The sequence below is a fragment of the Apteryx mantelli genome, chromosome 18 (genome assembly GCF_036417845.1).
Source record: "Apteryx mantelli isolate bAptMan1 chromosome 18, bAptMan1.hap1, whole genome shotgun sequence".
Lineage (NCBI taxonomy): Eukaryota > Metazoa > Chordata > Aves > Apterygiformes > Apterygidae > Apteryx > Apteryx mantelli.
Genome location: NC_089995.1, coordinates 17,150,322 through 17,173,718, shown reverse-complemented (window position 1 = coordinate 17,173,718; position 23,397 = coordinate 17,150,322). Strand labels below are relative to the sequence as shown.

The 23,397-nt window shown below is 45.9% G+C and overlaps 1 protein-coding gene across 1 annotated transcript; it reads left to right on the top strand.

Moving 5' to 3' along the window:
- Window positions 1-262: 262 nt before the first annotated feature.
- On the top strand, window positions 263-22,929 carry CHRNA4 (cholinergic receptor nicotinic alpha 4 subunit). Its single transcript, XM_067307639.1, has 6 exons — window positions 263-323; window positions 1,502-1,653; window positions 4,479-4,523; window positions 4,615-4,724; window positions 14,135-15,515; window positions 22,355-22,929. Exons 1-6 carry the CDS (start codon window positions 263-265, stop codon window positions 22,478-22,480), a joined length of 1,875 nt encoding a protein of 624 aa, XP_067163740.1. The 3' UTR covers window positions 22,481-22,929.
- The last annotated feature ends 468 nt before the right edge of the window (window positions 22,930-23,397 follow it).

Sequence of the window (23,397 nt, the reverse complement as noted above, 5' to 3'; positions counted from 1 at the left end):
GGCTGCAGCCCCTGCACATCTCTTGCAAGTACTTGTGTGCGTCCGTGTCCCAGGGAAGAGCATCCTTCCAGGAGGAAGAGCCGGGAAGCAGTCGGAAGAGAAGGGGAGGGGGAGGGAATCGGCTATTTTCCCCTGCTAGAGGCAGGTGAAAGAGGGAGAAATAGTAGTTTAGGGGAATGAAGCTAGAGGATCCGGAGACTCAGAAAGGAAAAGTTGCCCTGCCGGGAGACTCTGCTCTCTAGAGACTGAGCTCGGCTCCACCATGGGATTTCGCGTGTCTAAGGGAAACCTCCTCCTTCTCCTGTGTGCCAGCGTCTTCCCCGGTAAGTTTGAGGAGGCTGCTTTTGCTCCTGCTCTTCTCTTTGGCTCTTTTTCCCCCGCACCCTGCCACGGGCGTGCTAGGAAGCCCCGTCCTTTGCAGCAAGGCTTTTTCCCCACTCACAAATCCTCCTACCCCTTTATTGCAGGTCCCCAAAATACCAGCCTCTACCAAGCACGGCTTAGCTTTTATTTTCTGCTTATTAACTAATCTGGGGGGGGGGGGGGGGGGGGAGCCGTGATGGGGAAGGGGAGGCTGCCTGCTCCCTGCCTGGGTTTTTCTCCCGTTATCAAGTGCATTAAGGTGTCTCCCGGCCACAGCTCCGGCGGGAGGGAAAGCGCAGCCAGGGCTCAGCGAACGCATCCCTTCGTAGAAGCCAGGGCAGGCGAAAAGCCAGCCAGGAGCCGCGCGGGGCTGGGGGAGGCCGGGCAGAGCGGAGCGGGACGCTCCGTCCGTGCGCACCGGGTGCCGGACCCGCAAGCGGCCCCGCCGGCGGCCCCGGGCGAGGCGCGGGCTGGTCGCTACCCGCCGGCGGGCAGAGCTGCCGGGCGCCCGGGCAGGGTCCGCGCCCCTCCTGGCGGCGCCCAACTTCCAGAGGCGTTACTGGGAGAAGCCGCGCTCTTGCTACCCGGTTTGTGCTCTCCCCCTCGACGGCCCTTCCTCTCCCCTCATCCACCCATGTGTGAAAGATCAACTACGAAGCTTTGTTTGCAGAGCTGAATTTTTGTATGGTTTTTTTTTTTTCTGATATATTTGATCCCAGCTTTCATGTTTAAATCTGATCTGAGAACCCTGTCTCCTAACAGTTTTTGCTGGAGAAAAGCTTCTTTTTCCTTTTCGGCTTGCCCTTTCTAGCACCCCTAGCAGGTTACTTTGCTTCCCCAATTTGTGCCCGTATGCCAGCAAAGCGAGCATCCCTCTTTCCTAGCTGCAGACTTCAATGCTAGCAGCTTGCTGGAAAGTGGCCGAAAAATTGTAAATGCTTTTGGGGGGAGAATGGTCCATGTTGTGTTTTTCCAATGGTTTTAGTAATCGCCCCTCCTGCAACAGCAACGCTATAGCTCTGGGGATTAGCCACGGTGGGTGAGGGCAGTGAAGCGATGCCCGGGGCAGGGCAGAGGAGGGATGTCCCCAGGGTGGCATCGCCGCGCGCCCCTCACCGCCCTCCCCACCTGCCCCCAGCCCGCGGCCACGTGGAGACCCGAGCCCACGCCGAGGAGCGGCTCCTGAAGAAGCTCTTCTCCGGCTATAACAAGTGGTCGCGCCCCGTGGCCAACATTTCGGATGTGGTCCTCGTCCGCTTTGGCTTGTCCATCGCCCAGCTCATCGACGTGGTAAGTGCAAGCCGCGAGCTCAACGGGCGGCTGGGATTGTGTGGCTCAGGGCTTTATTTACTATAGTCAAAATTTTGGACTTCTTGTCAAACCCAGGGGTACGGATCACAGCAAGACATGGGAGCAACTGGTGTAAGTGCCAGAGGACACTGGCTAAGGAAAAAAGTAGCAAATTTGGAATTTAAGCCATAATTATTAACACTGTAATTTATACAAGCTCATAGGAGCAGTAATTTACACAGCTCTGGGACAGAGCTTGCCTAAAGAGCTCTCTGCAAAGGGAGGTTTTGTTAGCCAATTTGGCAGGTGTTAGCAAGAAAAATGTTCCTGAATGCTTGCTCAAACAGAAGCTATACGTATGCAAGCTACATATGCTATGTACCAAGTGGAGTGATTTGTGCTGTGGACTGACATGCACTGAAAAGGTTTATATAAATATGAGATTTATTTCATAATTTAAATGCATTTATTTATATTTATATAAAATTTAGGTAATAGGAGAAAGAACACTTAGAAATAACGACTGGCCACAACTTTCGTTTTCTCTCTTGAAGAAGCTGAGATTCCTTAGCGCCAGCACCTCAAATAGCCAAAACAATAAACAGAAATCTTAAATTATCCTCAATACCTTTTTCACACATAGCATTGCAGTGATACCGCCTGCTCCCTCCAGGCCGCGGGAGCTGTTTGGCCTCTTTCTCAACGGTGGGAAATTACAGTCTTTGCTCTCAGTGAATCCCCAAATATTCAGGCCTTCAGTTTGTCATTGGGATTCACTCTGTGTGTGGAGGGAAAAGCAGAGAGGCAGGTTTTTACACAGGGAAGAACAATATTTGGGGCTGCTGCATTGGTGTGGGAGCAGCCCAAACGTGCAGCCGTCAGAGCGACGAGTGAGCAGTGCAGCGTGCCACGTGGTCACGCGGCGTTAGGCCTGAGACGCCAGGGGACACAGCCTGGATTAGCCAGGAGCTGGGAAATCAAATGCACGAGCGTCTCCAGAGTTGCAGCTCCTCGTGTGCAAAAGCATCAGCCTCCAGCTGTGCAGCGCAGAGACGGTTTTCTGTTCTCCTCCGCTGCCTTACGTAAGCCTGAGGGATCCAGAGCTGTTTGCTACTGTCGAAGTTGTATGGTTTTCATCTGAATAATTGATAAGGCTCGAATGAGGCATTGGTGATTGTGGAGGCATAAGAGAGACTTTCTAATCTGCAGCTGCCGATTCGTGCAAGCGTGGGATCAATATGCGTGTTCTGTAGTGCTCTTCCCAGAGTACTTAAGAAGAAAGAATCTTTTAAAATTATGGCAATGTTTAGAAGTGCAACTAGCAGGTGCTTCTGTGGAGGGGCTGATGGATACGTCAGGGGAATAGCTGGAGGAGAGGTCTTCTTCCCTCCCATCCCGCGCTGCTGTCGGATAACCCAGTCCCTGATGCATCCTCCTGCCCATCACAGTGGCCTTTGGACTGTCTCTCCCCTCCCGACAGCGACACCCTTTCGGTGTGAGCCCCGATGTTCTGCTCCCAACGGCAGACAGTCTGAAAGAGAAATCAGAGCCGTACTCAAATCCCAGCTTCTGCTGACAAAAGCTGGGGGGAGAAAAAATCAATGTGAAACCTGACATCCCTCTGTATCCTTAGATCACCCCAGTGCACTGAGGTTATTTTGAGATCAGAGCAGAGTAGTAGGGGATCAAGGCATGAGTCTGGGAGCAGCCACTGAGAAACACATCTGGACTCCTAAGCCCCCATCTCTGCAGGCCTTTGCGTGGTGCCCTCACCTTGAGAAGTGAGGCTGTGCAGTCCAGCATCACCATCGGCTGGGAAACCTCCAGCTGTCCTCCAGGCCACCTCTGTGCAGAAGAAGGGAACCATGCTGGGTGAGGTTTAGGCAGTCATTAGCACATTGCAGATCCTCCTGCAAGAGAAACCCATGGGACCAGCCTCATCCTCCACCCAGGCCAGGTGGATGGCAGAGCCCTTGGGGTGTAGTGTGGAGGTGTAAAACGGGCAGGAATTTCCACCAAGACCTGCATCCAGCTAGGAAGGAAAATGCCACGGAAAGGAGAGCACCTGTGACTTTGGGATCCCTGGTCCAGGAACTGCGGTGGAGATTTTCAGATATTTGCCTTACAGATAAGGGGTGTGGGTGCCCAAGGAGTGGTGCAGTCCTGGGCACAGCAGCTTCCTCCAGTGCCATTCTGGGATCTCCCACCTGAACCCAAAGAAGTAGCTGGATTTTTCCTTTCTCTGTTGTTCATTTGAATAACTATGTATTTTCTAATTGCCTGATTGGTTTGATACACTGTGACAAAAATTAAGCATTGGAGATGGTTTTTCAAGTGATTTCCTTCTTTGTGCCCTCCCTCATTCTCAGAAAAAGGAAGATAAGAAATAGAGCAAGGGGGGGGGGGGAAACCAACTTCTTTTGATACTTTATTGAAAACCTAAAAAGGTTTCCATGGGAGATAGGTTGGGGGGGGGGGGAAACCGACATTTTCCCACCATTTCTAGTGGAAAGAGCATTTTCCTTTGCCTGTCCGCATGGTCCCAGGCTGAATCCATTGACACTGAGGCAAATCCCAATAAATCTGAGTTATTCTGCTCGCAAGATTGCTTAGGTGCAGGGTCAGCTGTTCAGTAGTGTCAGACAGCTGTGCCCTCTCCCATGCTAAATGGCAGAAACACCTGCTTTTTATTTCCATGATGGAACTTGCATTTATTGCTGAGGTGGTTTATGATTACAGAAATGAATTACAATTAATAAAAGTTCCACGAGTTCCCTGGACCACTTCATCTGCTCCTGTAACAGACATCTGATCTTGCATTTTAGGATGAGAAGAATCAAATGATGACCACAAATGTGTGGGTGAAGCAGGTGGGTGCACCAAAATATGTGCTTTTCCCTGTTCCTTTTCAGTTTTGCAATCCAAACTCGCCCAGCTTTGCAACCGCCTTGTTTTTGGCAGGAGTGGCATGACTACAAGCTGCGCTGGGACCCCCAGGAATACGAAAACGTCACATCCATCCGAATCCCCTCGGAGCTCATCTGGAGGCCGGATATTGTTCTCTACAACAAGTGAGTGTGAGCATGGTAACTGGAAGGCAAACCTCGTCCTTGCAAGTTTGCTCAGTGTATGGCATCAAGGATATTGTTGCAATTGTCTCTTATTTTGTTACCTTTGGTTGAAGTCTAGATAGGTTCTCATAATACCTGTCCCAGATGTGCCTTAAATGACACGACTATGTTGTTCACTAGGGTCTGGTTTTCCTGCTGATCCTTTCTCTGGACAGCAAATTATGTGGGTGATGTCAGGCATTGTTCTGTTTTCACGTGTCGGAGACATAACTAAGTTGGATTTGAGCTTTCAGCCCTCTTCAGTTTCCTTTTACCATGGAGCTCTCCCCTAAGTCTTCACCATCAGTTGGAAAAGCTGATTTCTAAGGATGGGCTTCAATAAGAAAAATACGCTGAGAAATGTCAGACTTGCCATGTCTCCAAATACAGACTGAAGCAAACTCTGATTTTTTGGTCTTCACTCATACCAAGCTGTGAGCTATGTTTTGCTCGGCCTCTCATCCCTGGTCGGTAGCATTTCCTTAAGGCAGAGCATTTCAGTGCAGTGTGCGTTAGCAGCAGCAAGGGAAGGCTCCTGATACTGATATTATAAACTCTCTGCATCTGCTAGGGCAAAGGGGTGATTGTAGGTTAGTTTTCAGGTCAGCGCAACGCAATTCTAGGATTATTTCCAAATAGATATTTGTACCTGAATCCCAAATGCTTGAAATCTGTCTCCCCCCATGGACACTTCAGGGGGAGAAGGTGGTTGTTTTCTTTCTTTCCTCTGGAGCCTGTATTCTTGGAAAGGGTGTCTGCACCCCAAGACTTCCCCCCCCCCCAACTTTGTTTATTGCACCAAGAGCTCTCCAGTCTCCTCGGATGCTGGAATACCCCAGCACCCTCCCTCTCTTCCTCCCCGGCACTGGCTCCAGAGAAAACACTTGCTGCAAGCATCAAACAAAAACGTCTTTGTATGCGGCTGGCACTCAAAGAAAACACAACAGAGGGCAGACCCATTTTTAATGAACAGTTGCCTGGTTCTAGTTTGATATGATTTTGCTTTTGTTTTTTTGAAAAATGGCTAAGGGAGAAATCTGTCCAGGGGATTGGGAGCTTTGGAGACTATTGAAATTGTTATCTTTTCCAATAGCTTGTCTCTGATCCTCAGCGGTAGGGAGTGATTGTAAACCTCTTGGAAATCACTGGGCCCTCACATAGCACCTCTGAGAGATTAGGCCAGTGGAAATGGTTAATTCATAGGCACTTGAGCCTTCCTACCCTACAGGGACACACTCTGAGCAGAATATTATATGACAAGTGCCTCACATTGCAGCCAAGAAAGGTCCTCACAGCTTCCACAGGAGAAACTGAATGTGTCTGTCTGTCTTATGCATGGAGAAATCATTGCTTAATTAATGACACTGAAAAAGATTATCATTTTAGGAGCTTCTGGAGGCTGCTGGGGTAGACAATAGTGCCAAAGGAAATAATTAAAGTGTTACGCAAACCTCCATGCTCTATGGGGCCCTCATAGTTCAAGCCACCCGGCTACTGGAGCTGCTGGTGCACAAGTGCCTGATGCGTCCTCTTTGCATCCACCTCCTTAGCTCACCACGCTCTCCTCGGGTGCCCGAGCAGGGGCCACGAAAGGAGGGCCTTAGCGCTAAAGCAGAAGGCCTCAGCCGTGCTGCTGCTGTGCTCTGGACCTCCTAGTGCCCTAGCTATCTAAATCCAAGGTACAACTCTCCCTTTCTCCATATTAATCATCAATAATCATATATTCTGCTGTTGGTTGCCATGAGTCTATCATGCATTTTTAATTGGTTACTTTATCCATGAATTAAACATGTATGTAGGCGCCAACCATTAGCCAGTAATGGTTTTCCATTACTTCTACACCTCTTCAATACTATATTTGCTCATGCTCTTTCAAACAGTGTCAAACATATCTTGTGTGGACTATTTTCTGTCTCGGGGTGTACAATCAGCATCCTGCTCTTTTGTCTTCTATCTAATAACTTATCAGCCATGCCTCCAGCTGCAGTCGTTATTTTAGTTGCACTGCGTACAAGGCGCACTGGCGGAATTATGACACTTCTGTTTGGGATACTATGCTTTGGCAAAAAGCTTCTGGACAGGAGATTCAGCTAATGCCTCTCCTGTTTTCATCTTGGGGAATGTATAGAAATGGTGAAATTTAAACTGATTTGAGATTTGCATCTTTAAGGAAACCTAACCACTTGTGAATTATTCTCATATCTAAGCTCATTATCATCAAAAGCTTCCATTTATTCACTCTAGAGGCCCTAATTAAATCAGTAAACTTGGCTGGTCTGGCCTAGAGAGTATTTGTAAATTGTCAACATTCATAAGGAATATAAAACCAAATTAATATCCTATGGGAAAATTAATATGCTATTGAGTTTTCAGGCTTGATGAGATAAGTTCCAAGAACTCTGTAAATAGTTCCTACTAGATGTGACAAAACATATGTATAACAAAGGAATATGAGTTAATAGTGAAATGACAGAGCCTCTCTTTTTGTCTTTCTTTGCCAAGAAGGCCAGCTGTTCTGTATCTGAGGCTGTAAAGGCTCTACAGACACAATCAAATCATTTATAAATTAATTATCTAATCCTCTGCATTGGCTTCTTTTCCCATTCATGAATGTACTTTAAGCACATTTTATGTTTTTCTGTGTGTATTTAAAGTGAAATTTGAAATGTGAGCTTTGTTGGCTTGTTCTTGACTGGATAGTCACGATAGGACCGTAGCATTTCTCTTCTCTAGCCTGGTGATTGCAATACCAGGGAAGAAGCTATTGGGAATATTCAGACTTCAGAATTTACTTTTTCTCAATATTTCCTGGTGTTAGCTATTCCAGAAAGCAATTCCTGCTTTAGCCTTCACAGCCACAAAAAATGAATAAAAGACAAGATTGTACATGAGGAGAATTCAAACACAAGTTTCTGTAATTAGGAGCAGGAAATATCTTCAGGAATTCACCCAGTGCTGATACGGACACAAAGGATTACTGGACTGGGTTAGAAGATCAGCTGGTAGGTGGCTTTTGAAAATCATGAGGAAGTGGAGAGTTCTTTTGAACTATACTGTAGTGACTTGTTCTTTTGAACTATACTACCGTGTTTGCAACCAGTGAGGCTTATGGAATGACACCAGTTTCCTGACTCATCCCAAAGCTATTTGGAAAAGAAATGCCAGAAAATGTCCTAGTCTAACCTTAAAAATATTGGAAACATTCTTGACATTTTTCTTTGTTTGTGTTTACTGACTCTTCCCAACAGAGCATATCTTGTCATTTTGTACTAGGTTGTGCTTATGAAGGACTCATGGTACTTTGCACTTAAGCTTTCCTGATTCGTCTGGGAGTTTAAGTGACTATGCTGTTAGAGACAAATTGTATTTCTAGGCGTCTTTGAGATTTGCCCCCAAGCTCTTTCCAGAAATACATGAACTGATAGAAGGAAATCTGTAAGAGAGACCTCTCTGATAGGCTGTTGCTGAGTTAGCATCCAAGCCCTTCTCCTACCTTTATTCTTGGGACAGAGCTAGAGATTTGTTTTCAAAGTGCTGATGAGGATTCTTGGCAAAGGGAAGAGTCCAAGCAAAATGCACAAATCGAGCACTGCCTAGAGCCCTGTGATGAAATAAGCATAAGATTCTCATTGTAGCACTGCCATTTCTGAGACGGATGCTCATTTTACTGTGGAATGATAGGAATTTCCATTACCAATGATTTAAAAACATCTGAAGCAAGCAAAAACTGAGATGGGACCTACAGAAGTACACATCTGTACAGAAGTACACATCTCCGCATAGACATGTACATCTGTGTGTCTAAGATGTAGATGGACTCATCCATCTTGTACCCAAGGAACAAAGATCTTAGAGATATTCAAAACCCAACTGGACAAGGTCCTGAGCAACCTGCTGTAGTTGACCCTGCTTTGGACTAGACAATCTCCAAAGGTCCCTTCCAACCTCAACTGTTCTGTGATCCTGTGAATTTGTCGTGACCATTTTGACAGTACAAAATAATCGCTGAACAAAGAATTCTGTAATTTGCCTTTGGAGAATATTTTAATTTGAACATCACAGATGCATCTAATGTTTACCAGATTGTTTGGAGAGGTCTTGTGACCCCATTCTGTATCGGTTAGTGCTGTTAGATGAAATATGCTTTAAATGAGGGACACTTTAGCTGTATCCATATATGCATATAGCTAATTTTCAGGCTTTTAAAGCTCTGTTTGGATTAAAATTGTATAACCAGAAATTAAAATAAATGTGTGCCTCATTTACATGCATTCTGAAAACATTTAATTTGTGAGATGATGTATCTCCCAACTGCAGGGGAAATAGAAACTGGCAAAAAAAATTCTCCATCAGCAGAGCTTTTTAATGAAGCACAATTGATGTCTGCCAGTAAAACAATGCTGTTCTTGAAGCCTTAGAAACTCAGAAGTTCTTAGAAGAAGAGCCTTTATTCTAGAAACAAGGAATCAAAGGCTGCAGAACTATTTTCATCAGAAAAAGAAAAAGCAACTGTCTTCTCTGTTGGTGTGCACTATTGTATTTGACATGAAAATATAAGAGCTCTGGTACTTTATTACTGGGAGATATTTAGAGCTGTCAGGTCAGAGTAATCAGGAGAGCCTGATTCTCCTGAGTCCTTGCTGTGATATTTACCTTTCACTAGCTCGTTCTTCCAAATGGTTTTTCATGACAACTGTCTAGATTGAATTAGATGAAAATGTGTTACCACTATAAAGGAAGGGCTACAAAACAGATTTTCCCTGTCCCACTATATCAGATCTCCTTTCTGTCTAAGGAAACATTCACATTATACAGTTAGAGCTGTTGGTATAACTTGGCTGAGAACGGGTTTTCCCCCAGCAAAGCCTTCTGCAAGGGAACAGGGTTCCCCCAGACTCCAGACTTTGTTTGCAGTCAGTTGGCGCAGCTTCGTCTCTTGGAGGAGATAGGGCAGACTTGGGAAGACCATCAACAGTTGGGTGACCTTGTTGGCTCCCTCCTGTGTCAAAATGAACAGGTTCACCCAGAATGAAGGCCGCTCTCTAGGACCACCCCCACATTGCCAGCATGCCAGCAAGCATAGCTTCAAATCCAGAAAGTATATGCTTACTGCGTGGGTGGTACGCCGTCTGGGAAATTAGGCATATATGTATATAAATATGTGTGTGTGTGTGTGCATGTATATATGTATATACATATATATATATATAGGCACAAATGGCCAAAACAAGTGCCACCACTACCTTTGCACAGTATAGCTGGCTTGGATACGATCTATCCACAGCAGCATGGCTAATTTACCCTGCTTACAAATTACTCAGATATCTCTACTCTGAGCCTCAGTGAGAAGTTCAAACACATCCAGTAAAGCCCATTTGAAGTCAGTGGAACTAATTCACAGCCCTACTAGGTTGCTAAGGGAAAAGCAGGAGGTTCTCAGGATGTTTTGTGGCTTCTCGACAGAGTCGTTAGCTGACTCCGGGTTGCAAGGAGCAGTTCCACTCTTGCTTTCACTACTGCAATGGCAGTGCTAACGAAATTCAGTGCCATTATTATCTGTAATAACGTGTGAGCCAAAAAGGACCTAGGCTGAGGCTGGATATGTGAGGCAAGTAAATAATAAAAAAAAAATCTTTCTCATCAAAGCAGCAGCTCTGTTACTGAAGTAGCTGAGATAGAAGCTCTGCAGCAGCACACTGGTGCTGTGCTTAGAGGAGATCACAGAGTGGGAGCGTGCAGGTAGTCAAGGGCAGACAGCAGGACTGCCAGACGAGACGTTTCTGGGAACGAAATACAATGTCTGTGTAAACCAGCTACACAACGTGTAGATGAAGTACTATTACTCCTGGCTGCATTTTTTTAACAAACATCATGCCCTGCTCTCTGGTGAATTTATTCCCTACCCCCTTTCCATTCTACACTGACTTAAAAATTCGGGGGTACATTTCTGTGCAACAAAGAAGTTACAGTGATTGTGTCCAGAAGCATGGAAAGTTTAATGCAGGACCATCTAGCCTCCAGCACTAACCAACAGCTGAAAGTTTTCCAACAGTTTTCAAAAGGAAAAACACACCTGCATATTATTTATCTGGCCACTTATATAATGCTCTACCTGAGAGGGAAAACACTGGTGGATGCTCATTATCTCTTTTCTGTGATGTGAGTCCAATTATAAACATATTGTTTTGTTAATGAATGATTTAATCGTGCCTCAGAGATCTCATTAAATGAAGAATTGGCTTCCAAATTCCTATTGAGATTTAGGAGGAAAACCACCAAGAACAGTGAACACGGGAGTGTCATTTGCTGTGTGTGTTTCATGTCTCAATCTGGCTTTACAGGGCAGGCAAATCCAGGAGGAAAAAACATGTTTTTCATCCAAAGAAAGTGGTCCTGGGTTCTAAATTAGGTATAAGAAAGAATAGGCAAGAAAAGAAAAGAGTGGGTTGGACGGTACAATGGTAATGCTCTTTTTCGTTTGTGTTGGGGAAAAGGCAATGATGGTTTTTGCCTTGACTCCTATGGGACAGCAGCCTGGGTTTGTGCATATTTTTAGCTTTTCTGTCTTAAAAAATAGGAAATTTTAAAGCTTTAGAGAACGTTCAGAGGACAAAAAGCACCGAGTCCTTCTGTGTTCTTTTGCTTTCCAAAACCTGTCACAAAGCACAAAGGCTTTCCATTATAGAAAGAAAAAAGTTTAGTTAAAAACCCGTTTTCCACCAAGCAATAATTCTAAGTTTGTTTTTCCAATATTTCAACCAACCTGGAAAACTACCTCAGAGCTAAAGATCTGGGCTCTGATCCTGGGGTTCTGGCTGTGCCTCCAGCAGCCAGAAGGGGCCCTGATTGATCTCCTCGGTGCTGTTTATCACGGTGAGGAAGAGGAGCAGTCTGAGCCCGGCACGCCGGGGCTGCACGGCTGCTGCCACGGCAGAGCACTGCAGCGGCCGAAGGAGTTTGCTGATGGCTGGGAAAGAGGCTGCAGCCTGGGTCAACTCCAGCCAGGAGGGTTTGGCAGGCAGCAGAGAGCTTTCTAGCTATATCACACTGAATAATTCATCTCAAGGTCTTAGCAGAATCTCTCCTTTCCCTTCTTGGCTTCTCTGTTGTTTAGTAGCGTTGCTGTTTGCCACCACTCTGCTTCTCACAGCTGGCTCCTTGCTTGGTATCCAAAGACTTTGCAGTGCCTCAAGTGCGTAAGAAGGTCCCCAATTCCCTCCCTGCTTCTGTGGCTGTGCCTTTCTCTACCGATGCGGTTCCCTCAGCAGAGGGAAACACAGAGGCATCGCTCTTCAAAGAGTTCAGCTTCCCAGATTCCTCCTGCCTTTTCCGACTGGCATTTTTTGGACATTTACCCAAGATGAAAAATTTGCAGCTGTGTCCAAATATCATCCACATTTTAAGGCTGCTCAGATCAGGGAGTTTGGTTCAGGGTCTGTCACTGTCTGTAGATACCAAAACTCTGTCTGCAAATACAAAGCACGGGGTTAGGAGAGAGAGGGTTTAAACTTTTGGAGAATCATTACACGGAGAGGCTACATACCTAAGGATCTGGCTCACTTTCAAGTGAAGGGATAATTTTGTGATTTGAACACCCAGATTCTTTCATGATGATTATTCGAACAAGGAGATATACTGCTTGTGCACATCCATACGCTTCAGTATTGCCTCTCCATGCAAACTAATGCAGGCTGCAGATCCTCCAGAAGGTGCCTGGAGGATGGACGTTGTTGTAGAGAAGGTGCTTGTGGACTTGGCCCCAGCCTTGATGCTGAAACAAGTGTTGGCATCCACATGCTCCCCTCTGTGAGAGGAGATGAGGAACAGGGCTTCCTGATGGCGTGGCCATGCAGGGCATTAATTACCTGCTCTGCTAATTGACTCTATTAATGAGCTAATTCTTTTCTGTTGCTCCACACACTAGGAAAAGTGGCAGGTTGAACGTTTAATTTGTACTAGGAGAGCAATGGATGTGAGAGAGGAAGGGGCTACATGAGCTGGGGCTACAGAGGGAGACAGACAGCAGGGCTGTCTCGGGGGTCAGGGCATCCCAACGCCAGCACAAGGGCTCAGACTTTCTCAGTCTCCCTCCCTTTTCCTACGCTGTTACAGCTCAAGTCCGACATTCTCCCATTGCCTTTCTTCCCCCACATTCCCAGTGCTCCTGCCATTCCTGTTGCCAATTTTGATCTCCTTCACTTACATCCCAGCCCCCGTGATAAGCTGGAAACAGCCTGTGTCATGGGTACACGGCGCGGTACTGCGGGAAATCAGTGCATTTTTCCCCACACTGCCTGGCTGCAAAAATCAGACCAAACGCAAATGTCACTCTTTATCGAAAAGCTTTTTCACTGGCTGGGAAATGGTCTGCTAAATGGCAAATTTGCTGATATAAAATCCTGGATTGTTATCTGTTTATCTTATATCAGCACACAGAGCCCAAGTGGGACAGTCCCTGTAAGAAGACACTGTAAAAGACAGTTCTCTCCCTGAGTGGGAAATCAACAGCTTAACTTCTATTATTCCTATTAATAGGATGTTCTTACTGTTTTCTATGTAACAGACTGAAAGATTATCCAACACTGGTTTTTTTATAGCAGCTGTCACAATTAATCCTGCATAACCCACAGCCACACTACCTGATAGTGTATCCTCCGACCTCTCTAAAGCAATGCAAACTCAACCCTTGCCAGGGTGTTTATGGGAGGGCTTTGAGGAAAATGTATGTGCATGCATCTCTGGGGCCTGGCTTGTGCAAGGTGAAGCCTGACATTTGCATGCAAATCCAGTGCTTGCTCAAGCCACCAGATTTCAAAAATTACTGGCTAGTGTGAATGGATGGATACAGTGTTTGTGCACGATGTACCTCTCACTTCTGCCAAGTGCAGAAGCATGTTAGAAAATGTTCTGAGTACATTTTTTGGAAGCCAGGCACTAAATATCCTGTTTCTTTAATAAGAGTTATGAAGTCTCAGAAAAGTCTAAAGATGATAGAATATTGTCACAGCTGTCATATTTAAGGTCTCCCTGCAGATGTGATGGAAGAGTTTTCTTCACCTCTTGTCCTGGAAAGGCAGGCAGCATTGCTGTGTACCCTAGATCTCTCTTGCGGTTCCTCTGTTCTCAACAAAAGGTGTCCCATCTTAGAGTATGATCAGCGTTTTGGGATATCACCCTCAGAGTCTAACTTTGTCATCATCTCACTCAGGTGGTAAATAGATGTGGCAGGTGTATGCACTGAGGAAGTTTTCCAAGATGTGCATGTGCTCTGCCTGCCTAGGTGGGAGAAGACTTGTTAAATGTAATCCCTAGCTTGCAAGCTTTGAAGGCACCATTTCCTCAGTCTTTTCTCATCTTATATCTCTCCCCAGTGCTGATGGTGACTTTGCAGTCACCCACCTGACCAAGGCCCACCTCTTCTATGATGGGAGAATTAAATGGATGCCACCTGCTATCTATAAAAGCTCCTGCAGCATCGATGTTACCTTCTTCCCCTTTGACCAGCAAAATTGTACAATGAAGTTTGGCTCCTGGACCTATGACAAAGCCAAGATAGACTTGGTGAGCATGCACAGCCATGTGGACCAGCTTGACTACTGGGAGAGTGGGGAATGGGTCATCATAAATGCCGTGGGCAATTACAACAGCAAGAAATATGAATGCTGCACAGAGATCTACCCTGATATAACTTACTCCTTCATCATCAGGAGGCTGCCCTTGTTCTACACGATCAATCTGATCATCCCCTGCCTGCTTATCTCTTGCCTGACTGTCTTGGTCTTCTACTTGCCCTCTGAGTGTGGAGAGAAGATAACCTTGTGCATCTCAGTGCTACTGTCACTCACTGTGTTCCTGCTGCTCATCACAGAGATCATCCCGTCAACCTCCTTGGTCATCCCCCTGATTGGAGAGTATCTGCTCTTCACCATGATATTTGTCACCTTGTCTATCATCATCACTGTCTTTGTGCTCAATGTGCACCATCGTTCCCCACGTACCCACACTATGCCTGACTGGGTGAGGAGGATCTTCCTTGATATAGTCCCACGGCTCCTTTTTATGAAACGGCCCTCTGCAGTGAAAGACAATTGTAAGAAGCTCATTGAATCCATGCATAAAATAACCAATGCACCAAGGCTTTGGTCTGAGACTGACATGGAACCCAACTTCACTACCTCATCTTCCCCAAGCCCCCAGAGTAACGAGCCATCACCCACATCTTCCTTCTGTGCCCATCTCGAGGAGCCAGCCAAGCCCCAACCTGTCTGCAAATCCCCTTCCAGCCAGTACACTGTGCTGCACCCAGAGCCCGTTCAGGTGCCCTGCTCCTCACCACAGTCCTCGTGCCATCCCCTGAGTGACACCCAGAGCGCATCCATCTCGAAAGGTAGATCATTAAGTGTTCAGCAGATGTACAGTCCCAATAAAGCAGAGGAAGGGAGCATCCGCTGTAGGTCCCGGAGCATCCAGTATTGCTACCTGCAGGAGGATTCCTCCCAGACCAATGGCCAATCCAGTGGCTCTCCTGCATCCCAGCGGTGCCACCTAAATGAAGAACAGCCCCAGCACAAACCCCATCAGTGCAAATGTAAGTGCAAAAAGAACGAGGCCTCTGGCATGACAGGTCAAGGGACCAACACTCACAGCGCCAAAGACCAACATCTTCTGTTGATGTCCCCAGCCCTGAAGTTGGCAGTGGAAGGAGTTCATTATATTGCGGACCACCTGCGAGCAGAAGATGCAGATTTCTCAGTAAGTGCGCTAATTTAGCCTGTTATCCTTGGGTAAGTCAAAAACCATCTGCTAAGGGAGACCCACCAAACCCATAGGCTATACAAATCATACACTGGCTAATGGAGGCTCTGCCACCCCCTGTCACAGCCTCTGGACCCACTGGTCACTGCAGCCATGGCCACAGTGTTTGTCCTTGGGGTCTTGGTAGGCCTGTAGACTGAGAGGGTAGCATAACCGGACCATGCTCAGGGCTGCGCTGGAGCAATAGGATTCTCCAGCAGAAAACAGAAGCAAAGCTGTTGTCAGAGGTGTTAGTAGGACCAGTTGTGAAAAAGAATAGTAATCCCCCCCATCCTTTTTTCATTTATTTATTGGGTGGGGGAATTTTAATTTATTTTTCTTTTTTTGAGGTCAAAACTTAGCTAGAACACAGTGTTCCTTTGGCACTAAAAAAAGCCTGAACCTTTGCAAAACCCCTCTAGTTGCAGCCAAGGATGCAATTTTAGTCAAGGGGCCAGATTCACTCAACATAGTGAATCTGCTCTTGCCTGCTGTAGGAAACAGCCAGAGAAGGTGCCAGTGAAATTTATTGTTTAACCATCGTTGAGAATGGTATCAGCAGGTGCACTTTAACTTTGGTTGCTACAACATGGCCCTAACATCCGAGCTTTGGTGGTTTAGCCATTCACAATGCTGCTCATTGGACACTGGGTCACACCACAGCTCTCAGCTGTGTCTTCAGTTTTCTACAGATAAAAGGCCAAAAGACTGTTTTACAATGAGATAGCACAGAAACAGGGTCCTCTCTGGAAGCTGACTGTACTGTCCTGACCTGCCTGAGCTCCTCCGTCTCTGTCCTATGGCTTTGCCAAGTGTTAAACATCTCCTGCGAGATGCTGAGAGCTGCAAACACCTCCAACTTCTGTGAGAGCTGAGGGTGCTTGGGACCTTACTGGAGCATCCCTTGGCATTGCTCGCATAACCCATCCCTAAAGCTATTACCAGGGAACAGAAAGCCCTTCAACTGCAGGAAGCAGCTAAAATTAGGAAAGAAAGAGAACTAAAAAGCAGTCATCTCCTGGGAAATTAGTTGACTTTTTCTTTATACATAAGTCTGTGACAGACAGGGAATTAGCATTCTCTGTTTTCTATTAAGTATCAACTCCGGTTATCGAGTCTGGGAAAGCAAATTCCCCAAAATAGGTTAAGGATGTGGGCAGCATGTAGTAGCGTGGGGACATTACAGGGTGTGTTTGGCTCGGCATGACGTGATGCTTCATTAGTGGTCTTTCGCTGGAGCAGGTGGCTCTGTCTGCGGGAAGGTGGGTGGACAGACAAATTTCACACATACTCTGAAGGGGTAAATGTGGCTACAAGCTTGAGAAGGAAAGAGAGACTCAAAGCACTTATTCCACTGGAGATGCTGATACACATACAAGCATCACGTCCTTCCGCACCTCTTGCAGCTCTTCCCCCATGGCGCTAGGGATACAATGTGCTACTTAATTATGGCAGTGCTGAAGGAAGCCGCAAGATAACCTGATGTTAGCATTCTTGCATTAAAGAAAAGTCTTATCTGGCTTTTCCCACAGGGATCAGTCAACAAAGGCATTTTTTTCAGCTGTGTTTATTATACAGTTTAATTGTCTTAAGATTTAGGGTCAATGTAAGTCACGGTGCTTTTCTGCAAGACTTCTTGGGCATGAAGAGTGTCTTTAAATATCTGCATTTTTCACAGCACTGAGCACTTAGCTATATAAGCAGCAACAACAAAAGATTACGTGCTACTATCCATTTACACACCCTTTGGTACCGCTGAGATGCTTCTGTTCTTTAATGTCTTTCACTTCACAACATCCCCTTGAGGGAGTAACTGTTTATTCCTCATTTTGAGGACTGACAGCCAAAACACAGAGGCGAGGTGACTTGTTCAAGGTTGCAGAACAAATCTGTGCCAGAGAAGAGATGTGAATCCCCATCTCCATTAGTCAACAGCCCAGCTCTCTCTGCTGGGCTAAGGCACTTCACAGATACTTTAAGACTACGGGAATTTAACTCTGCTCTCTCCCACTAGAAGTGATCACAAGTAAACCTGTGAAATTCAGTTGGTTTTGACTCATACATTTTCCCATGGTGCAGTTGAAAGAATATTGCACCAAAGATACTTCTCATTTCTACTGATTCTCCTTCGGATAAGCGTGTGGCTATCAGACAAGAACTGAGTCAATAAGCATCATGGATTCTTTCTTTGTAATCCATCATTTCAACTTTCTTTAAAATGAAAACAGTCTTCAGAGTCCACCAATTTTCTTCTTCCACTCACCACTACTCTTCTCTCTGAAATGAAGCAATTATCCTGGGGAGAAAGCTATTCCTAGGGCTAAACATCGAAAGCAGAAGCGCAGCAGTTGTTTTGCTGGCTCTGGCCAGACCCTTTGTGCCAGCCCAGCCTGCTGGCAAAAGCACCCGGAAAACATCCAGCAATAAAGTGACGGTGAGCAGAGGACGGCCACCGCCAGCACCACCGATGCACCAGGCTCCACTGGAGCAGCTTGACCAACCTGTGATATGAAACTGTCCGTCTCATTTGTTTGCCAAATCGCCTCACCACCATTTCAAAGCCATGGGGAGCTTGGCAATATTCTCAGAAATAAAAGACAAGCGGACACCCCCACCCTGGCATGATGGTAGGACAGAGCACCCGTTTGTCTGCAGTTTTCTGATCTTTCTCAGCAATCGTGGGTTGCACTGTAGGCAGAGTTCAGTGTTTCAGATTTGGGGGAATCATTGCTGAGCCTAGCCTAAGTCTATATTTTTTTCTTGTTCTGGATCCAAATAATGTCGAGTGGGAGAGCACATTTTTTCTGGATGGAAATGAGAGAGAAGAAGGAAATACTATCAAATGAAATTGAAATTTACTGTAAGGAGCAGAGCTGAGCTAATAAAGTGGGAAATTCTTGGGAAAAAAAATCAGTACTCTGAAATTTGCTTTCATCTTAAAAAATCAAACTGTGGCATTTCTTCCTGGGATGGAAGTTTCCAAAAAATACATCAGCAGACACCTCTAATGTAGCTGCAGCCCCTTGGACACAGCTCACTGTCTCTTGGGCAATATTTTTAGAGACACGCACCTCCCCAGAACAGGAACGGAGCTTCTTTTGAAGTGTCTGTCTTTTTTCTAAAGCAACATTGCCACAGGGGCAGTGTTTCTAAATTAAAAGTAAATAGCTCATTTAATTAAGTGCTTCAGCAAAGAGAAAATGGGAGATGCAAGAAGCAGTTGTTCGTTACAAAAACATCTGCAAACGACACAGACACAAAGGTACACTGGGGGAAATACAAGAAGACTGAATCACTCCAGCATATGTTAAAAAAGCCATTAGAAATTAATTACAGACTGAGAAGCAAGACAAGTTGCATGTCACAAATGAGTCAAAATAACCAGACAGCAACACTGCAGTCTGGAAGGCCTCGTCATCCTTGTGCCTGGACCATCTCTCTCATGACTACTCTAATAGAAAGTCTCTGAAGACGGCTTAAAAATAAAATGGGAGAGAGTAAATCTGAGGGGGAGGGAACACGGGATAATCTCACCGGTTTATTTTTAACAAAGTACAGTAAACCCCACTTGGGACTGCTCTAATCTCTGTTGCAGGCTGCGGCTCCCGAGGATCAGCTGCCACTCGGAGGTCCCCGAGGTGCCCCAGCCCACCAGTCAAACTCCTGGGCTCCTGCCCTGGTCCCACTGCTAGGGTATGGGAGGAGCTGGATTTGGGAAGCAGAAACATGGGCTCCACCAGAGCCGCATTTTCCTGGACATTTCAAGAATCTGGAGGTGGAGGAGTCAGCTTGGTTCCTGCCCCTGATCCTCTCCCTAAAACAGTTTTGAGTGAGCGTCTTAAAAACTAATCAAAATACAGATCAGAACTTGGGCTGCCAGATGTTGACAGCTGCATACATGTTGGCAGAGATGCCGCTGCAGATCATGTTCCACGTGAGTTGCTGGAGAGTTTCAGTCAAAGAAATCCTACTGTGCAGGCAGGAAAAAAAAAAAAAAAATCTTTTCCTTCTGCTCTGTTTTTTTTCATAGTGTCTCCGTAATTTCCAGTTTCACCCTTCTGTGCTCTCAGTCTGAAGCTGGATATTGATTTACAAACATCTGATGCACTCCCAGCCGTCATTTTCGAGACTGGCTGAGTATTTATGCACATGCCATTACACCTGAAAGCAAATTTCTGTTGAGCTCTTCAAATTGTTCCTCTTCTCCCATCCCCCCTTTTTTTCTCAAAGAGAAACTCCTCTAGTTTATGTCTTTTCTTGGAGTGAGCTATCACTTATTAGCACAAATACTCACAAAAGTTTATTTCACTAGAATGGGGGAATATTTCCTTAATCCAACCTCCCAGCTGGACATCAGTTCGTAAAATACAAATTTTCTTTACTCTTTGGTTACATCATGAGCCACTAAACCCTGGAATACAATCACCCAGAGCTTGCTTAGCCATCCTTCTCAGTAGGAATATTAAACATCAGACTGAGAGAATCTCACCCCAACTCTCAGCAAATAATGAATAAATCAGAAAACTTGTACAGCAAAGGGAAATTATCCACTGTAACCTTATCCTTGGGATAAGAAAATTCCTTTGAATTTTGAGAGTTACTATTGCTTTTACTCTCCCTAATTATAGAGCATTGTGCTAGGTGCTATAAAAAAGAACATCGTTTCCCCCAGGAAGGTAATAAGCTTCTGGATCAGTCTCTGTTTGGTTACCTCTCCGTTCAGTAGTAAAGACCTGCTTAACTGATGCTATTTTTAAAAGGAATAAAATTATCCATGTCATGGAAATATATAACTGATTCTTATGCTTTTGAAAATATTCCAAGTATTCCTGAAATTTGAGAGTCTTAGTTCAGAGAACAAATTATGGGAAAGCATTACATATTCTCCAGTGCTCTCCTCTTATTTCCCAATTTACAAAGCTGCTTACTGAGCCAGGCAGCTGAAGCAATAGCAGCTGACCTAAAGGCCTGAATAAGCAACTAATCAGAGGCGTAGTTAGAGCGATCGCTTTGCAGGCTTTGCTTCAGCTGTCTGCTGTCTGCGTTAAGGCACAGAGTGGACACAGGTGCTTAGCAAATACATTTGAAGATTCATGGTTAGTTTGTGAAGGGTTCAACAAGCCAAAATGAGGTAGATGCACATAGCCTGCCTGCGAGGAATAATGCTATTAGCTCAATAAAACATCTCGACATTTGTCGCAGAAGCCAGGAGTGTATTTTCTCGCCCTCTGACACATGATTTTTGTGAGCCGCCCACAACGTATTAGATAAATTTGGTGGCGCATCCATGACTGATGAAGAAAGAAAAGCCTCCGGGCAAGTTTACAGAGTTGCTGTGCTGTGCTCAGAGACCATACTTGGGTGAATGCTTGACAGATCATAATATTTTATAAAATGAAAATGCTTCTGAAAACACCATCTACAGCTAAGCTGCAAATGGCTAGTCATTGGTGCTTGCATTGCTTCCTTTACCTAAATGAATTTCCAGCATGTTCAGCAAATCCTTAAAAAAAAAAAAAAAAAAAAAAAAAAAAGAAGCAAGGGCTCCTGCAAATCATGCTTTAGCTCCCTCCTGCTAAAAAATATGTTCTGGGCTGTCCCCTGATTATTTACTGCGTTTAAAACAAAAACGTAGGACCTGTGGATGAGAAGCTGTGCCATAGTGTTACATCGCTGTGGTCACTGTTCTTTCCATGCCCGCGACAGCCCTGTGCCTTCGGCGGGTTCGGGGCACGGTGCAGCCACCGTTTGCTCGGGGCGCCAGGCCGGCAGGGGCAGGACGTGCAGGTATTTCTGGAGGCAGCTACAGCCGGGACGAGCGGCACCCGCAGCCGCTGCGGCCTCTGCTTCCATCGCTCAGAGGAGCCGGGAGCAGCAAACCCACCTCCGAGGCTAATTGATTTTCGTCTCGTCCTTGAGGGGCGGAGGAGCCATTTCTCTCCTCGCCCCTGGGGAGGTTTGAGCTAGCATCCTCTGAGATGGTTTCCCTGAAGAGCGAGGCAGCGTGCCAGGTTTCAGCCCAGAGCTCAAGGCAACGGCAGGGCTATTCATCACGGAGCAGTATGTTAGAGGAAATTATAATGGGCACAGCCGCATCAATTAAAACGTTGCCATCTGATCGGTCCTCTTCCTGGGAAAGAAATTAATAACAGCAATATAATAAGGGAGGTTTTCGCGTGCATGTGGTTTCTTGCTTAATGAAATCACCATTTACAAGAATTCTTTCTTGCTGATAGAGATGAGTATTAGACCTCCCTAGAGAGGAATCCCTGGAAAACCCTCCCACAGCAAGGCAAAAGCGGGGAAAAAACAGGGTGAGGAAGACTGCTTTTTTTACTTGCTAGTTCGTTTTCACTTCTTACCCTGTCAAAGCAGTAAATCCCTTCTTAGAAAGAATTTGGCTTTGTTAATCTGTAAGTGAGTCTGGGAAAATTAATACTTTTTTTTCCCTCTCAGCTTGAATGCACACCCAGTTACAGCTGTTGCTCATGGAAAATGGGACTGAGTGTGTAGACAAGCTTAATTATCCACTGGTGTATGTCATCCGTGGAGAGTTGTGAATAGTGTGCAATCGCACGTGCACACCCTGCGAGTCTGGAAATCTGTCCCCCGCGAAGCTGCCAGAACAAATCTTTGCCAGCGCACAGGACTGCTGCATGTAAAAGAGACCCCTCCCTTCCCTGCTCTCTCTGGAGCCAAATTAAAATATTGTATTTTGGAATAAAGCACTAATAGTCTTACTAAACTTTACTTTCGATAAAGCATTAATAATCGGTCTTTCCTCTCTGGGTTCCCAGGTGAAGGAAGACTGGAAGTACGTTGCAATGGTCATCGACCGAATCTTTCTCTGGATGTTCATCATTGTGTGCTTGCTGGGAACTGTTGGTCTCTTCCTGCCACCCTGGCTGGCTGGAATGATCTAAATATAACCCCAGAAAGAAGAAAGTATATCCCACTCCATGGGTTTTACTTCATCTGGAAGGAGATGAGGAGAGGAATGGAGATATAGCCTCTTGAATAATTTACCGTGTGTCCGTGCATGAGTTGTTCCGGAGCACTCTGGGAACACTCTCCAAGGTTACATCATTTTGCCAAGCCATTCTCATCTCCATCATCTAAGTTAGGGGGAAAAGTTCTTATTCAAGTTTGTACATAGCATGGTGGCATTCATTCAGTGACGTATATTCAGCAATGTGAGAGCACGAGCGCATTCCCTCCAGCAGTACATCCAGAGGCTTTGTGCACACCAACCAGCCCCTGGCAAGCTAGCTCCACTCGTCTTCAGAGGTCTCAGTGTGCCCTGCCTAGTAAATTCGCCCCGTTGAGCTGATGTGGTTCAGGATTGTGTGTCCCTGTATGTGTCATTTTATAAATAAAGTTCCAGATTTGGGATTCCTGTGCAGGACGTGGTCTGTGCTTTCAAGGTAATGCTAAGCCATGCTTGGTGGTCCCCAAAGTCAGTCCCACCAGGTCAGGCAACGCTGGGCTGATCAACTTTCAAACAGCCGGTGAAAGTAAACAGCAGAAGGAGGCACAAACAGGCAAGCAGGGACTGAATCTTCCACCAGCCTCAAGTGGTGAGAAAAACCCTTGGAAGATGCTATTTTAATGGGCAGTTTCAGCAAGAGCATCTTTTGGAGAAGGCCAGGTTTACAGATTAATCAGAAAGAAAGAAAGGCCCATGGTTCTATCAGAGTACCAGCAGAATCACTGCTGACCCCCCTAGGGAGCATGAACAAGGAGTGACACCGGCCGTCCCGGGTGCAGACAAGCCCACTCACGCGCTAACCTGCTCAGGGAGCAATACGGGCTGCATCAATCCCCTCTGACAGCCTAGCCT

Coding starts and splice junctions, on each gene's coding strand:
- CHRNA4 (XM_067307639.1), top strand. CDS start 263: ATGGGATTTCGCGTGTCTAAGGGAAACCTCCTCCTTCTCCTGTGTGCC. Junction 1,654..4,478: donor TCGCCCAGCTCATCGACGTG/GTAAGTGCAAGC, acceptor CTTGCATTTTAG/GATGAGAAGAATCAAATGAT. Junction 4,524..4,614: donor CAAATGTGTGGGTGAAGCAG/GTGGGTGCACCA, acceptor TGTTTTTGGCAG/GAGTGGCATGACTACAAGCT.